Genomic DNA, 18,503 nt, shown 5'->3' on the forward strand with positions numbered 1-18,503 from the left:
AATAAATGGTTCCCTACAGGGTTGGGAGTGGGTATGGGGTAGGATTTCTTCCCCTAAAGGTGAGCCCAGATGGGTCACAAATTGAATCCTTGCAAGTTATGCCGTCCATTTTTTATTGCCAAACTGGGTCTATAGAGATACCTTTTCCAGGTTCCAATGGGGGTGATTGAGTAGCCCTCGTTTTCCACCAGAGGGTGGTACCTCCATCTTCCCAAATTAAGCAGTCGTTTCTCCCTTGCATGTATTGGTCCTGGAGGAGGCACCATGTATAGTCTCCTTGTTTACCAGTGGGATCCCATTTGCCCTCCCATGGCCTTGGGAATTTGGCTACTAGGGTTGGGTCAGAGCATCGTGGGGAATTTCTGTCTCTGTGTCATTGTCACAACAATTTGTGCAAAAGATAGTATCATTAGTACACTGGAGCTGTAGATACCCAACATCCTAGGTCCAGGTAATAGTAGGGGGTAGGAGGGTGGTTGGAGAGGATCAGGTGAATCTGTTAAGTGTGGGAGAGAGCTGTTTTATAAGTAGGGGCCTAGGTACCAAAGGAATACTATGGCCAATTAGGAGGTTTGGGGAGATGGCTCTGAGGTTTGCAGGGTGCACCAGAAGGTGATGCTCTCTATCCTGAGGGTGCTGATGACAGATTCTGCAATCATGCAGGCTATTTCCTGATGCTATAATTCTAGAAATGTTTACTATGGAGTTTTGTTCCCATTCCACAGCGAGTTAGATTGATTAGGAGCAGGGAGCAAGAAGAACAGGGACAACTGAGTATCACACTGGGCTTTAGGGTGGTCCCTATACTCAATAAGGACAAGTAAGGTGTTTCTCAGGAGGAGGTGGTTGCTACTTATCTGTCTTGTGAAATAGCAACTTTAAGTCTTCCAGAGGTTTGCAGGTGTAGGTCATGGTGTCCTCCTCTTGTGCCTGTAGGGATTCACCAAAAACAGGTTTGTTTAATCCGGGACAGGTGTACCTAGCTAGTGATTTCCCCGAAGTTTAACAGCAGTGGGAGTGCTTAACAATACCTAATGGGGAGTGGGTGCCCTTCCATATTGTTTATATTATAATTGATCTTCAAGGAATCCTTCTTTCCAAGTTTTTTTTTTTTTTGAGATGAAGTCTTGCTCTGTTGCCTAGGCTGGAGTGCAGTGGTGCTATCTTGGCTCACTGCAACCTCCGCCTCCCGGGTTCAAGTGATTCCCCTGCCTCAGCCTTCTGAGTAGCTGGGACTACAGGCATGTGCCACTATGCCCAGCTAAATTTTTTGTATTTTACTAGACACAGGATTTCACCATGTTGGCCAGGATGGTCTTGATCCCCTGACCTCGTGATCCACCCACCTCGGCCTCCCAAAGTGCTGGGATTATGAGCCACTGGCCCGGCCCTTTCCAAGTTTTTTTTTTTTTTTTTTTTTGAGATGGAGTCTCGCTCTGTCGCCCAGGCTGGAGTGCAGTGGCACGATCTCGGCTCACTGCAACCTCCGCCTCCCGGGTTCACACCATTCTCCTGCCTCAGCCTCCTGAGTAGCTGGGACTACAGGTGCCTGCCACCATGCCCGGCTAATTTTTTGTATTTTTAGTAGAGACGGGGTTTCACCATGTTAGCCAGTAAGGTCTCCATCTCATGATCTCGTAATCCACTTGCCTTGGCCTCCCAAAGTGCTGGGATTACAGGCGTGAGCCACCACCCCTGCCCCAAGTTTTTAATAGGACTAGGTCTCCTGGTTAAACAGGGAACAATCTTTTCCTTTGTGGGAAAGGGCAATACTTTATTTTCGTATTCTTAGAGTGCCTTTTGAACCTGGTCTCTTAAGTTCCAAAGGGGAGGGGGGGAAGGTATAGTGAGGCTTGTTCAACCCCTTGTTTCTTGTCATGGCCTGAATTAGTTTTTCAAGTTTCTTTTTTTTTTTTGAGACAGAGTCTTGCTCTGTCACTCAGGCTGTAGTGCAGTGGCACGATCTCAGCTCACTGCAACAGCCGCCTCCCAGGTTCAAGTGATTCTCCTGCCTCAGGCTCCCAGGTAGTTGAGATTACAGGCGTTCGCCACCACGCCCAGCTAATTTTTGTATTTTTAGTAGAGATGGGGTTTCACCATGTTGGACAGGTTAGTCTCCAACTCCTAACCTCAGGTGATCTGTCTGCCTTGGCTTCCCAAAGTGCTGGGATTACAGGTGTGAGCCACTGCATCCAGCTGCCAGAGGCAATATTGCTGGCCAAGCTTTTATTTTGTTCCATACCAATGCTGAGGTGGTGTGCTACCTGCCCCAGGTCCATCATGTCCCTTGGTGGGACCCTGATGGCCAAGGGACTTAGATTCAAGTGACTTATAGCCAATTAAACATTGTAGGCCAGATGGAAGTGGAGGTAGGCAGGCACTCATTATTATCTCTTAAAACCCCTTTTAAGCAATATAAGAGCCAAAACCAGAAGCCAAAAAATAAGGTTATAAAACTGACTTATCTATAAATTCTGTGCATTGAACTATTGTAATCTTGGCTTGCAGCAATTAGGTTTACAAAACACAAACATTTTGTTCAGCTATTTAGGTATCTGTGTGCCTGTCCTTGATTTGGAAGGTCTGAATTAATTATATCCCTCAAAACCCAGCCCCTATAATCTCTCATGCCCACCTCTTCAGTAGTCCTTGGGCCTGGAGGAATTGAATAGTTTTAAATTCTGTAGATAAAACAACACATAAAGAATTAGCAATGTTTCAAACAAAAAAGTCATAAGCCCTGCCCTAGTTTTGAGAATGACAGGAAAGGAATCTTACAGGTACCTAAACATTTAAATTATTTAGTATCAAGGCATAGAATAAGTTATATTAATTCATAGAGGCAAAATTATTAAATGAATACAAGCTTGTCCCTGTCTCTCATTAAAGCAGTTTACTTTTTGTTTTTTTTTTTTTTTTGGAGACTGAGTTTCACTCTTGTTGCCCAGGCCGGAGTGCCATGGCATGATCTTGGCTCACCGCAACCTCCGCCTCCCGGGTTCAAGCGATTCCCCTGCCTCAGCCTCCTGAGTAGCTGGGATTACAGGCATGTACTACCACGCCCAGCTAATTTTTGTGTATTTTTGATAGGGACGGGGTTTCTCCATGTTGGTCAGGCTGGTCTTGAACTCCCGACCTCAGGTGATCCACCCACCTCAGCCTCCCAGAGTGCTGGGATTACAGGCGTGATCCACTGCGCCCGTCCTAAAGCAGTTTACTTTGCCCCTTTTGCCCAGGTCTAAAGACAAGGCTTTGGTTAACTTGAGTTTGGTGTTAGATACTGGCAAGAGTTGGTGCCTTCTCTAGATGAGCTGTCTGTACCCAGGAGTCAAAGCCCTGTAACTCAAATGCACATTGATTAGTTAATAGCACCCGATAAGGAACTTTTTAAAGGGCTGGCAGTGGTGATGCTGGAGTCCACAACCTGTCAGGAGGCTGTAAAAATATATCACAACCTTGCAGTGATTAGTTTTTATAGCTTTGATAAAGCCCAGCAACAAGCCAGACAATCAAGCTAGGATTCGATTCTGGGGGCATTTGTAAAAGATGTTAAAAAGCCCAAAATACTGTATTGACACAGAACCACAGGTTACTGTAAGTAATAGTTACTTATTTACCCAAAGTGGTAATCCCTCTGCAGTGTAATTGTCTCTCCTTATGGGAAGCCCACTTAACTAATCTTGAAGTTAAATTTGATGAAGAGAAAAATAATACTTGAATTTAATCAGACAAAGTATGTTTAAGGTTTTGAATATAGCAGGTGAACATGAAAAGTTTTCTGGTTACTCTGAAAATTTAGACACATCAAGAAAAACCAAGAGTATAGAATCAAGTTATACTGGAAGAAAACATTGCTTTTATAGACCTCTAAGCTAAAATATTTCAGCATCTGACTGTAAAAACAGAACTGGAAGAGAAAAAGTTACAGCAACTGATGAAAAGGTTGAAGGAGAGACTAATGTCTCAGGCTTTCTCAAGGGGAGAAAAAGCTGAAAGCAGTGAGATAGAACAGTTGAACTTATGAGATATGAGTCTGAGAAATTTTCAAAAGAAACAAGTTATAGAATTGAAAAGCAAATTTTCTTGTAATTTCATTAAGAGCAAATCAATACCTTGAAACCCTTACTTTAACGTAGGAGACCATTCTTTAGAAAGATTCCACTTTTAATTATAGCTAACTTAATCACATAAACAATTCTTTTTATAAATTCTCCTTTATAAATCTTATGACCTGCACAGACCATGTATGATATGGTTGAATGAACTTTCTGACTTGTCCAATACTACCTTTTTTTTTTTTTTTTTGAGACAGAGTCTCATTCTGTTGCCCAGACTGGTGTGCAGTGGTGCAATCTTGGCTCACTGCAACCTCCGCCTCCCAGGTTCAAGCAATTCTTCTGCCTCAGCCTCAAAAGTAGCTGGAATTATAGGCGTGTGCCACCACACCCAGCTAATTTTTGTATTTTTTAGTAGAGACAAGGTTTCACCATCTTGGCCAGGCTGGTCTTGAACTCCTAACCTCAAGTGATCCACGCACCTTGGCCTCCCAAAGTGCTGGGATTACAGGCATAAGCCACTGTGCCTGGCCTATACTACTTTTCCTAAATAACTAGTCATTCTACTACTCTAGAACAATACCATATAAGATCCTTTTTTTTTTCCCACTGAGATCTGCAGGATTCTTTCTTATGTAGAATTATTCTCTTTTATTTATAACCTTTCTTACCAAAAATACCTCTGAACATCCATAACTTTCTTTACCTATCTCTCCCCTACTTACTGGTTCCTTTCTACCTGGTTACATAAATAACCTTTTCAAGTCCATAATTTGATTCAACCTTTAGATAACTTTTGAATTAGACACAATTATTCTTTTTCTCAATAAAAACACATCTTCTTTGGTAAGTTTTATATAAACCTAGGAAGGAAGAAATCCTGAACTATCAGATATTAGCATTTTATGGATGAGAACCATTCCACAGTTTTTAAAGTTTTTTATTTTATTGTAAAATGTTTCCCTATATAATATTCTTTTCTTAATTGGAAATGACCCAGGCATCCAATAAGCATCCAAAACGATTTTAAGATTTTAAATTATACAAAAAGTTCACTTATAAGCATTTATCTCATTATATTTACCTAATTTATTATTATTATTTATAATTTTTTTCTTTTTTTTTTTTTTTGAGATAGAGTCTCGCTCTGTCACCCAGGTTGGAGTGCAATGGCATAATCTTAGCTTACTGTAACCTCCGCCTCCTGGATTCAAGAGCTTCTTGGGCCTCAGCCTCCCAAGTAGCTGGGATGCATGCACCACCACGCCTGGCTAATTTTTGTATTTTTAGTAGCCATGGGGTTTTGCCATGTTGGCCAGGCTGGTCTCAAACTCCTGACCTCAAGTGATCCACCTGCCTTGGCCACCCAAAGTGCTGGGATTACAGGTGAGAGCCCCTGTGCCTAGCTGGAACTATATTAGACAAAATTGGTCATTATTCAAAGTTATTTCCTGGTTAACCATTTTTAAACTCTGAACATTAGGTGAACCCCTAAGTAAGAATCTTAAACACATGGGCATTTTGCCAGTAACTGAGAAGATTCAGCTATTTTCATTGAGCCAACAATCTTAAATTCGTCTTATTTATACAATTCTGAAGACATTTCTATTTCCATCAATTATTTAATTTAATTAATTAATTTTTTGAGACAAGGTTTCTGTTGCCCAGGCTGGAGTGCAGTGGCATGATCACAGCTCACTGCAGCTTCCACCTCTTGGGGTCAAGTGATCTTCCACCTCAGCCTCCTGAGTAGCTGGGACTATAAGTGTGTGCTGTCACACCTGGCTAATTTTTTTTGTTTTGTTTTAGAGATGGAGTCTCACTATGTTGCCCAGGCTGGTCCTGAACTCCTGGGCTCAAGCAGTCCTCCCACCTTAGCCTCCCAAAATGTTGGGAGGTGTGAGCGACAGCACCCAGTCTTTATTAATAATTTGAAAACAAGTTTTATTTACCAAAGGATTCATGTGAACTTGAAAAGCCTTTGGACTTTATTAAAGATAGCTGGATTTAAATATTTCTGACAATTTTGAAACCTGTTCACACGGCTAAACTTTTTTTTTTCTTATAGGTAATCCAAGGAAACTGTAGACTAGAATTTGGGTAAGGTAGTTTTCATAACAGTTTTGATTTTAAAACCCTCTTTTATCCTTTTTTTCCCCCTTCAGCTTCAGAGGAGGAGGAGATGATTTAAAAGGGCAGGAAAGAAAAAGAGGGAAGGGAGGGAGAGTAGGGGGATGAGGGGTACCTTTCCCTTTGTTTCTCTGGTGGGGGAGAGAGAGAGAGAGAGATACAGCAAGCCAGAACACTCATTGATGGATGAAGGGGCACCTTACCATGACAACTTCAGGATCAGAGATCTTGGACCCAAGACCTTGGGACTGTCCCAGGGACCCACAATCCTAGAGAGACATGAACCAGTAGAAGTATAATAAAAGAAGACTGAAAAGGCGGAAAGGGAAAGGAAGCTAGGAAAAACAGGCTCCCGTAGCAGCAAATGTGAATTGGGGAAGAGAGGGGTTGTTGTTCAGGGCGTGTCCTTGGAGTCCCTGAGACAGTGGAGAACTCACCCATCAGTGGAGACACCAAAAAAAGTGTTCAGGCGGCTGCTTTTCTGCCATTGCAGGGAGTTGTCATTAGGTCAGGGGTTCAGGGCCTCCAGAAAAATGGGCTTGAACAAGGCAGCTCATTTGGGACCCTCATTTTGAGCAGAAAGAAAGACAGGAAGAGACCTGTTGCAGAAAAGAAAATTTATGATTTTAGGAGGGACTAGAAGAAGTTGCTGAAGTGGATGGAATGACAGAGTAAGGAAAAAAATGAAACGGCACCAAATGCTGAAAAACCTGGAGTGTCTAGACATTGGCCAGTGAGGGTCCCCATACCAAATGCTGAAAACCTGGGGGTGGCCAACAGTGAGGCCCAAAGGCATGAGACCTAACACAGTTGGGGCCATAGAATAATGTGACTCTGACATCCCAGAGTCAGCACAAAGGAATACCTCTCAAAATAACAAAAGCCTGCCTTACATGGAATAGAAACAACTGCCCAAATTGCCAAAACAGGGACTACAAACATGACAACTGGATAAACATAAGTGTGCATTTAGGCACTAAGAGCAGAAAAGTAAAATGACTGGTCATTAGAAGCTAAAGAGAAAAGGTCTGAGAGAGAAGGTGACAAAGTAAATTACAAAGGACGTGGATGTCCAGGTGTGCTTCTGTCTGGGGCACCCAGATGATGGGGGACAACGAACTGACTAACAACCCAGAGACACTATTCCCCATTTCCTGATTGATTTGAAAAGGTAAAGGGAGAGAGGAGAGTGAAAGAGAAAGTAAATCAGTTAAAGAACACCACATCGGCCAGGCGTGGTGGCTCACTTCTATAATCCCAGCAGTCTGGGAGGCCAAGGCGGGGGGATCACGAGGTCAGGAGTTCAAGACCAACCTGGCCAATGTGGTGAAACCCTGTCTCTACTAAAAATACAAAAATTAGCTGGGTGTGGTGGCAGGCACCTGTCATCCCAGCTACTCGGGAGGCTGAAAGCAGGAGAATCGCTTGAACCCGGGAGGCAAGGTTGCAGTGAGCCGAGATTGTGCCACTGCACTCCACCCTGGGTGACAGAGCAAGATGTCATCTCAAAAAAAAAAACGAAAACAAAACACACATTGAGGGGGAACAAAGGGGACACTCATCTTTTCGTGGAGGCCAAATGGTGCCAGTCAGTCTTTGGGTTCAAGCAATTCTCATGCCTCAGCCTCCCAAGTACCTGGGACTACAGGCGTGCACCACCATGGCTGGCTAATTTTTTGTATTTTTAGTAGAGCCGGGGTTTTGCTCTGTTGCCCAGGCTAGTATCGAACTCCTGAGCTCAGGCAATCCACCTGCCTTGGCCTCCCAAAGTGGTAGGATTACAGGCGTGAGCCACGGTGCTCAACCCAATCAGTCTTAATTTAGGGTCTGGCTAAAGGTCTCCCTCAGTTCCTTTTGGCTTATTATTGGTCTCTTCATGGTCACCAAGGAATGACACAGGTGAACCCCAAATTGGGGCTCAGCCCAGGAGCATTCTTGGCTTTGCACTGGAAGGAATCATGAATGGGCCAACAGTGAATTGAAAGTAAGTTTATTAGAGCAACAGAGGAAGGGAAATGGCTGCTCTGTAAGAGAAGCAGCAGCAGCAGCAGACCTGCGGATTGCTGGCTAGCTGTATGTATACAAAGACAACATGGAAAAAAAATGAAACGGTGCCAAATGCCAAAATACCCAGAGTATCCAGGCATCAGCCCATGAGGGTCCCCATACCAAATGACGAAAATCCCAGAGCACCTAGGGGGTGGCCAACAGTGACCCTCAAAAGCATGAGACCTGTATAGCCATATATATATGGCTATACTTTGATTATATGCTAAAATAAGGGGCGGATTTTTAATGGATTTTCTGGAAAAGGGGCGAGGACTTCCCGGAACTGAGAGTCCCTCCCCTTTTAAACCATATTAGGTAACATCTGGGGGTTGCCATGCCATTTGTAAACTGTCATGGTGCTCATTTGTAAACTGTCATGGTGCTGGTAGGAGGTTCTTTTAGCATGCAGATAAAAGGAGGGCAACAGGAGGTGGCTTTCATCACCATCTTGCTTTTAGCTGGTTTTGGCCGGTTTCTTTGATCAGCTCCTGTTTTGTTCAGCGGGGTCTTTCGAACAGTGCTTGGAAAACAAGTCCTGCTGATCTCCTACCTCAAATGGAATGTGAGGTGACAATAGGGCCAGCAAGCAAAAATAGAAATCTGAGATTGAAGTTTAGTAAGAGGCAAGGACTAGAAATGTTCAGTGTTAGTCATGGTTCTTCTCCATGGAAACAGATATGGAGGGGGAAGAGCAGTGGATTGAAGACAACCTTGCCTTGAGGAAGAAGATAACAGAGAAGGAACAACTGGAGAAGTAATAGTAAAAGTGAAAAGAGGAAGGAGAGCTTTAAGAACAAGGTACTTTAAAATGTAAATTTAAAATTTAGTAGCAAAGGAGAGATAAGGATAATACCTGAGAAAAAGGTTACATTTGAAGATTGATGATCTTGGAGAGTAGATTCAGGAGTTTGTTGGGGAAGGGACATTATATGAAGCAGTTAAAGAGGAAGGAATGGGGCTGGGAACAGTGGCTCACACCTGTAATCCCAACACTTTGGAAGGCCAAGGTGTGAGGATCTTGTGGCCAGGAGTTCAAGAACAGCCTGGGCAAGATAGCTAGGTTCCATCTCTACAGAAAACTTTTAAAAATTAGCCAAGTGTGGTAGTGCATCCCTGTAGTCCTAGCTACTCAGGAGTAGCTAGGGGGATAGCTTGAGCCCAGGAGTTCAAGGTTGCAGTGAGCTCTGATCGCACCACTGCATTGCAACCTGGGTGACAGAGCAAGACCTTGTCTGTAAAAAAAAGAAAAAGGAGGAGGAATGAAACCCCAGAGATTTTTCTTTCTTTCCTCTCCCCCATCCCCTTCCTCCCCTCCTCCCTTCCTCCCCTCCTCCCTTCCTCCCCTCCTCCCCTCCTCCTCTCCTACCCACTCCTCCCCACTCTCCTCTTCCCTCTTATCCCCTTCCCTCCCCTCCCCTCCCCTTCCTTCCCTTTTTTTTTTTTTTTTTTTTTTTTTTTTGGAGACAGAGTCTCGCTTTGTTGGCCAGGCTGGAGTGCAGTGGCGTGATCTCAGCTCACTGCAAGCTCCACCTCCTGGGTTCACGCCATTCTTCTGCCTCAGCCTCCTGAGTAGCTGGGACTACAGGCACCCGCCATCATGCCTGGCTAATTTTTTGTATTTTTAGTAGAGATGGGGTTTACCCGTAGCCAGGATGGTCTCGATCTCCTGACCTTGTGATCTGCCCGCCTCGGCCTCCCAAAGTGCTGGGATTACAGGTGTGAGCCACCATGCCTGGCCTTCCTTCTTTTTTTTGCAGTGGGAGAATGGGTGAGAAATAGCTAGAGAAGGCAGCGAGATTATTGCATATTTTTTCAAGATAAGTTGTCAGAGGAACTGGAGGAAATTATAAGATTAAAATGCTAGAGAAGGAATGGATAAATAACTATGGGTTCATAGTCACTCAGTTATTGATAAGTGTAATTAAGAGATTTTAAAAATCAGTTTACAGATATCCGGATTTAAATAAACATTTATTGTTTAGTATTATCTGTGATATCACTCCCTTTCATTAATCTGGAGAATTGAAAATTGATTATACTACTTTGCACTTTAATTAGTTGTATATACAAGTAATAGCAATAAAAGTACACTATGAGTGTCTCTCCAGAATTTTTCTTCAAGTAACTTTTTTTTTTTTTTTTGCCAATCAGATAATGTAACACAAAACAGAGAGGAAGAAAGAAAGATTGACAATTCACATATATCTACTTTGGAAAATACTGAAAACTTTAAAGGAGAAAATAAAAATCACCCGTAGCCCTGCTGTTTAGTACGTGTTTTTGTTGTTTTACTTTCTTTTAAGTAACATTTTAGTTTTCTGATTATGAAAGCAGCAGCATCATATACACTGTAGAAAAAATGAAAATACATAGAAAGATAGTTGGATTATTTTCAAGTATTGACATTTCGTTACAATTGATACCTTTTTGTTGTTGTTATTGTTTGTTTGTTTGTTTGTTTTTGAGACAGAGTCTCGCTCTGTCACCCAGGCTGGAGTGCAGTGGCATGATCTCGGCTCACCGCAACCTCCACTTCCTGGGTTCAAGCAATTCTCCTGCCTCAGCCTCCCGAGTAGCTGGGATTACAGGCGCCTGCCACCACACCTGGCTAATTTTTGTATTTTCAGTAGAGGTGGGGTTTCCCCATGTTGGTCAGGCTGGTCTTGAACTCCTGACCTTGTGATCCACCTGCCTCGGCCTCCCAAAGTGCTGGGATTACAGTGTGAGCCACTGCACCAGGCGCACCTTGCCGGGCAATACATTGTTAAATCATGTTTCTTTTTTCTTTTTTTTTCTTTCTTTTTTCTTTTTTTTTTTTTTTTTGAGACGGAGTCTCGCTTTGTTGCCCAGGTTGGAGTGTAGTGGTGTGATCTTAGCTCACTGCAACCTCCACCTCCCGGGCTCAGGTGATTCTCTTGCCTCAGCCTCCCGAGTAGCTGGGATTACAGGCATGTGCCACTGCGCCTGGCTAATTTTTGTATTTTTAGTAGAGATAGGGTTTCGCCATGTTGGCCAGGCTGGTCTTGAACTCCTCATCTCAAGTGATCCACCCACCTCGGCCTTCCGAAGTGTTGGGATTACAGGCTGGAGTGCAGTGGTGTGATTTCGGCTCACTGCAAGCTCCGCCTCCTGAGTTTGCATTGTCCAGCCTAAATCATGTTTCTTGACTGCAGGTGTTAGTGTTTAAACCTTTTATTTATTTATTTTTTTTAAAGAGATGAGGTCTCACCCTGTCATCCAGGCTATAGTCCAGTGGTACGATCATAGCTCGCTGCAGCTTCTAACTCCTGGGCTGAACTGATCCTACCAAGTAACAGGCACTATAGGCAGGAGCCACATCATCCAGCTAAAAAAAGCTGGGACTACAGACCTGCACCACCACACCCAGCTTTTTTTTTTTTTTTTTGACTTTTTGCAGACACAAGGTCTCTATAAGTTGCCCAGCATAGAAATGTTTTTTGTTTGTTTGTTTAACAGGTGAGGTCTCATAATTCACTGCAACCTACAATTCCTGGCCTTAAATGATCCTGCTGCCTCAGCCTTCTAAAGTGCTGGGCTTACAGGTATGAGCCACTGGGCTCAACTAGAAATAGCTTTTTATTTATTTATTTATTTATTTTTAAAGAGACAGAGTCTCACTCTGTAGCCCAGGCTAGAGTGCAGTAGCACAATAATGGCTCACTACAACCTCTAACTCTTGGCTTCAAGTAATCCTTCTGCCTTGGCCTCCCAAAACGCTGGAATTACAGGCATGAAGCCACACATAACTTTTTTTCAGACAGGGTCCCACCGTGTTACCTAGGCTGGAGTACAGCAGTGCAATTACGGCTCACTGCTGCCTTGACCTCCTAGGCTCAAGTGATTCTCCCACCTTAGCCTCCCAAGTAGCTGGGACTACAGGTGTGCACCACCATGCCTGGCTAATTTTTGTATTTTTTGTCGAGATAGCGTTTCACCACATTAACCAGGCTGGTATCAAACTCCTGAGCTCAAGTGACCTGTCCACCTCAGCCTCCCAAAGTGCTGGGATTACAGCCATGAGCCACCACGCCCAGCCCACAAATTACTTTTTAAACAAGCATACCAGAACTTTTAAATCTAAGCAAGTATTGCCCTTCAAAACACAGAGATTCACTTTGGTAGACAGAGCCTCTTCCACTGACATTTTTACTACTTAAAAAATATTTGGGGTCAGGCATGGTGGTTCACACCTATCCCTGCTCATTGGGAGGCTGAGGTGAGAGGATTGCTTAAGGCCAGGAGTTCAAGACCAGACTTGGCAACATAGTGAGACCCCATCTCTACAAAAATAAAATAAAATTAGCTGGGCATGGTGGCAGGAACCTGTAGTCTCAGCTACTTGGGATGCTGAGGTGGAAGGATCACTTGAGCCCAGGAGGTTGAGGCCGCAGTGAGCTGAGATCGTACCACTGCACTTCAGCCTAGGGGACAGAGCGAGACCCTGTCTCAGCAACAACAAAAAAATTGGAACTACTTGGCCAAGTGCGGTGGCTCGTGCCTGTAATCCCAGCACTTTGGGAGGCGGAGGTGGGCGGATCACCTGAGGTCAGGAGTTCGAGACCAGCCTGACCAACATGGAGAAACCCCATCTCTACTAAAAATACAAAATTAGCTGGGCGTGGTGGTGCATGCCTATAATCCCAGCCAGTCGGGAGGCTGAGCCAGGAGAATCTCTTGAACCCGGGAGGCGGAGGTTGCGGTGAGCTGAGATCGTGCCATTGCACTCCAGCTTAGGCAACAAGAATGGAACTCCGTCTCAAGAAGAAAAAAAAAATTGGAACTACTTTTTAAAACTGTCCCTGCAGGGCTGGGTGCGGTGGCTCATGCCTGTAATTCCAGCACTTTGGGAGGCCTAGAGGGACAGATTACCTGAGGTCAGGAGTTAGAGACCAGCCTGGCCAACATGGTAAAACCCCATCTCTACTAAAAATAAAAAATTAGCTGGGCGTGGTGACACACGCCTGTAATCCCAGCTACTCGGAAGGCTGAGGCAGGAGAATTGCTTGAGCCTAGGATATGGAGGTTGCAGTGAGCCGAGATCATGCCACCGTACTCCAGCCTGGCCCACAGAGCGAGACTCTGTCTGGAAACAAAAAAACTGTCCCTGCAAGCACATTATCAGCTGCACCACAAAATCATTTTTCATACTCTAGAGGAAATGTTCCTTTTTTCTACGACCTTTTTTTCCCTCTTGACTCCACAATGCTTTTCAATTTATTTCCCCTTCCTAGAGCCCTTTAGGACCCCACCTTCCTTTATAGATATGTTGGATGCTAAAAGACCTCAGAAAGAGAAGCTGAGCAGAATAAGAGAAATAGAGAAAGCAAAACCTTATTCAGAGCATATCTGTAACTTATGTACTGCCAGCCTGAGAACTGTATGTTGATAACATCAAAATTATTATTTTTTAATTTATATAGTTTGTTTTTTGGAGACAGTGCCTTGCTCTGTCGCCCAGGCTGGAATGCAGTGGTGCAACCTTGGCTCACTGCAACCTTGGCTCACTGCAACCGCTGCCTCCCCGGTTCAGGTGATTCTCATGCCTGTTGAATAGCTGGGATTACAGGCACCTGCCACCACGCCTGGCTAATTTTTTGTATTTTAGTAGAGACGAGGTTTTACCATGTTACCCAGCATGGTCTCGAACTCCTGAGCTCAGGCAGTCCGCCCACCTTGGCCTCCCAAAGTGCTAGGACTACAGGTGTGAACCACAATGCCTGGCTGATCATAACATCAAAATTAGCTGAGAACAGTACAAATCAACTAATTATAAGCTAAAATCATGCTACTCACTTTTAGGAGGCAAAGAAAGAAGAAGCATAAGTGGAAATTAGGGTATGTAAGTCAAATTCAGAAGAACAAGTAAAATTCTATTAGAATAAACACCATTAAAGCAGAAGATTTAGCTGGATGGTGTGATGGAAGTAAGCTATAACAATGCTACTGCACTCCAGGCTAGGCAACAGAGTGAGACCCAAGTATAAAGACTGGCCATGTGTTTTGAAAGAAAATGTTCAACTAAGTAATACACAAACTAGGGAAAAAATTCAGAAATATAAAAAGTACACAGTGAAAATTTAGGCATCCTTTCACTTTGTACTCTTGCTCCCCAAGTCCTCTTCCCAGGTAACTGTTAAACAACTTTTTGTGTATAGTCCAGGGATTTTCTGTATATATGCAAGCTATTTCCTTGATAGCCTGATTTCTGATGTTTACCTTTTTTTTTTTTTTTTTTTTTTGAGACAGAGTCTCTCTCTGTCGCCCAGGCTGGAGTTCAGTGGCGCGATCTCGGCACACTGCAACCTCCGCCTCCTGGGTTCAAGCAGTTCTCCTACCTCAGCATCCTAAGTAGCTGAGATTACAGGTGCCCGCCACCATGCCTGGCTAATTTTTTGTATTTTTAGTAGAGACGGGGTTTTGCTGTGTTGGCCAAGCTGGTCTCAAACTCCTGACCTCAAGTGATCCACCCATTTCAGCCTCCCAAAGTGCTGAGATTACAGGCGTGAGCCACTGTGCCCAGCATTCTTTTTTGGTTTGTTTGTTTGTTTTGTTTGAGATGGAGTTTCGCTCTGTTGCCCTGGCTGGAGTGAAGTGGCACTACTATCTTGGCTCACTGCAACCTCTACCTCCCAGGTTCAAGTGATTCTCCTGCCTCAGCCTCCCAAGTAACTGGGATTACGGGTGCCTGCCACCGTGCCTGGCTTATTTTTGTATTTTTTTTTTTACAGCCGAGGTTTCATCATGTTGGCCAGGCTGGTCTCCAACTCCTGACCTCAAGTGATCTGCTTGCCTCAGCCTTCCATAGTGCTGAGATTACAGATGTGAGCCACTGCGCCCAGCCTACTTTTAATACTACATGAATATTTCTTTGCGTGTGTGTGTGTGTGTGTGTGTGACAGTGTCTTGCTCTGACACCCAGGCTGGAGTGCAATGGCATGATCACAGCTCACTGCAGGCTTGAACTCTAGGGTCCAAGTGATTCTCCCACCATACCCTCCTAAGTAGCTGGGACCACAGGTGTGTACCAACACACCCAGCTAATTTTAGAGCTCTATATTTTTGTAGAGACAAGGTATCTCCAAATGTTGCTCAGGCTGGTCCTGAACTCCTGGATCCTGGCTCAAGCGATCTTCCTGCCCTAAGCGATCTTCCTGCCCTGGCCTCCCAAAGTAATGGGATTACAGGTGTGAGCCACCTGGCCTAGCCTAATTTTTTATTTTTATTTTTAGTAGAGACCAAGCCTTGATATGTTGCTCAGACTGGTCTCAAACTCCTGGGTTCAAGTGATCCTCCTGCCTCAGCCTCCCAAAGTACTGGGATTATAGTCATGAGCCACCTCATGACTATAAGCACCTGGCTTTTTTTTTTGTGTGTGTGTGTGTGTGTGTGTGTGTGACGGGGTCTTGCTGTGTTGTCCAGTCTGGGGTGCAGTGGTGAAATCGTATCTCCCTGTAACCTCAAAATCCTGGCCTCAAGCCATCCTCCCAGCTCAGCCCCCCCAAGTAACTAGGACTACAAGCATGCACCATCACCCCTTTTTTCTCTGTCTTTTTAATGCTAGCCTCACCTACTCCCCTCACAAAGGGAGTGTTTATGAAGTGTTGAGGTGAGAAAGTTGTCTAATGAACTGTAGAACCATATATTTACAATTTTATGGTGACAGTTACTCTTCTGCTCTGCCAAATTGATTTACAAAGTCAGGGCATTTTATGATTATATTTATAGTTGATGAAATGTGGTGTTAATGGTCATCTATATAAAATGTCATCAGGAATTTCCTTTACAAGTCTGATTTTTCATAGGAAAAAATGCAAAACTGAAAGCATATTAGAAATAAAAAGACCTCAGCAATTACCTAGTTTAACTCCCTGAGTTTACAGATGAGTAAATTGGATCTGAGCTTTGATTTAAGAGAGGAAAATTCCTATATAGTATATGCTTAATTCATGAAGTTGTCTACCTAAAAACACTATAATAAGATGCTGAATTCTACAACAGAGTATGATTGAGAATGGTCAAAGTGTGGAGCAATATTTGTGATTCTTCCAGGGAAACCTCAAATGAATTCTGAAGGGGAGATACCTTCACTGCCATCAGGCAGCCAATCTGCAAAACCAGTAAGCCAGCCCAGGAAATCAACCCAGCCAGATGTTTGTGCCTCTCCTCAAGAAAAGCCACTCAGGACTCTGTTTCACCAACCTGAGGAAGAGATAGAAGATGGTGGACTCTTCATTCCAATGGGTAGGCTTTCTTTTTCTTTTTAATTAAATGAAACCTCTTTATTGAAGTATAATATGTAGAAAACTGCACGTGTCCTAAGATATTCTGAATTCACTATATTTTCACAAATTTAATACACCCTTGTAAGCAGGACCCAGATCAAGATAGAGAATGTTATCAATACCCAGAAGTCCATCTTGTCTTCCCTTTCAATTACCCTCTACCCATAGGTTAACCACTATCCTGATGTCTAGCATCATATATTGGTTCAATTTTTTTTTTTTTTTTTTTTTTCGAGACGGAGTTTTGTTCTTGTCGCCCAGGCTGAAGTACAGGGGCATGATCTTGGCTCACGGCAACCGCTGCCTCCTGGGTTCAAGCGATTCTTCTGCCTCAGCCTCCGGAGTAGCTGGGATTACAGGTGCCTGCCACCACACCCGGCTTAATTTTTGTATTTTTAGTAGAGACAGGGTTTTGCTATGTTGGCCAGGCTGGTCTCGAACTCCTGACTTCAGGTGATCCACCCACCTTGGCTTCACAAAGTGCTGGGATTACAGGTGTGAGCCACTGCGCCTAGCCAGTTGTTCTTTTTGTCTTTTATTTGAATGGAATCATGTGTGTACATTTTATAACTGCCTTTTTTTTTTTAAAGACAGGGTCTCACTCTGTCACTCAGACTGGAGTGTAGTGGTGTCATCACGGCTCACTGTGGCCTTGACCTCCAGGGTTAAAGTGATCTTTTTGTCTCAGCCCTAAGTAGCTGGGACTATAAGCGCGTGCCGTCACAGCCAGCTAATTTTTTTTTCTTTTTTTTTTGAGACACAGTCTTGCTTTGTTGCCCAGGCTGCTGGAATGCAATGGCTTGATCTCAGGTCACTGCAACCTCCGCCTCCCAGGTTCAAGCGATTCTCCCGCCTCAGCATCCCTAGTAGCTGGGATTACAGGCACCCGCCATCATGCCCAGCTAATTTTTGTATTTTTTGTAGAGACGGGGTTTCACCGTGTTGGCCAGGCTGGTCTTGAACTCCTGACCTCAGGTGATCTGCCTGCCTTGGCTTTCCAAAGTGCTGGGATTACAGGCATGAGCCACCGCACCCGGCCCAGCCAGCTAATTTTAAAATTTTTTTTGTAGAGACGGAACCCCGCTATATTGCCCAGGCTGGTCTCAAACTGCTGTGCTCAATTGATCCTCTTGCCTCAGCCTCCCAAAGTGTTGGGATGACAGGTGTGAGCCACTGTGCCTGGCATTGTGACTGCGTTTATCTCTCAATTTTTTTTTTTTTTTTTTTTGAGACAGAGTCTTGCTCTGTCACCCACACTGGAGTGCGGTAGCGCTATCTCGGCTCACTGCAGTGTCCGCCTTCCAGGTTCCAGCGATTCTCCTGCCTCAGCCTCCTGGGTAGCTGGGATTACTGGCACGGCCACCATGCAGGGCTAGTTTTTTTATTTTTAGTGGAGACGGGCTTTCACCATGTTGGCCAGGCTGGTCTCGATCTCCTGACCTCAGGTGATCTGCCCGCCTCAGCCTCCCAACGTTTTAGGATTACAGGCGTGAGCCACCGTGCCCGGCCTCAACATTGTTTTATGAAATTCATCCATATTCTTGGATGTACTTGTAGATTGTTCATTTTTATTGCTGTATATCATTCTGTTGTTTGAATATTTTATGTATGTTTTCTTTTCTTTAATTTTTTTTTTAGAGATAGGTACTGCTCTGTCACCCAGGCTGGAAGTTCAGTGCCATGATCATAGCTCACTGCAACTTGAACTCTTAGGTTCAAGTGATCTTCCCACTTCAGCCTCCCCAGCAACTCGGACTCTAGGTGCACGCCACAATGCCTGGCTAATTTTCATTTTTATTTTATTATTATTATTTTTTTAGAGACGGTTTTCACTATGTTGCCCAGGCTGGTTTTGTATTTCTGGGCTCGAGCAGTCCCTCCTTGATCTCTCAAAGTGCTGGGATTACAGGCATGAGCCTCCTCACCTGGCTTGCTTTACGTTTTCTTTATCCATTCAACTCTTTGT

The 18,503-nt window shown here is 44.1% G+C and overlaps 1 protein-coding gene across 14 annotated transcripts in view; it reads left to right on the top strand.

The window, feature by feature from the left end:
- GON4L (gon-4 like) overlaps positions 1-18,503 on the top strand; it is a 110,298-nt gene that overhangs the window by 16,386 nt on the left and 75,409 nt on the right. For 8 of the 14 annotated variants that reach the window (XM_055361592.2, XM_055361601.2, XM_031010784.3 and 5 more), the window contains one exon: positions 16,305-16,496. In XM_055361592.2, the coding sequence (XP_055217567.2) occupies positions 16,305-16,496 (192 nt within the window). Of the gene's footprint in view, positions 1-6,123; positions 6,156-8,909; positions 9,033-10,385; positions 10,505-16,304; positions 16,497-18,503 lie in introns of all 14 variants that reach the window. The other 6 variants (XM_055361629.2, XM_055361626.2, XM_055361637.2 and 3 more) reach the window with 6 other exon arrangements.

The sequence above is a fragment of the Gorilla gorilla genome, chromosome 1 (genome assembly GCF_029281585.2).
Source record: "Gorilla gorilla gorilla isolate KB3781 chromosome 1, NHGRI_mGorGor1-v2.1_pri, whole genome shotgun sequence".
NCBI classification, from domain to species: Eukaryota; Metazoa; Chordata; class Mammalia; order Primates; family Hominidae; genus Gorilla; species Gorilla gorilla.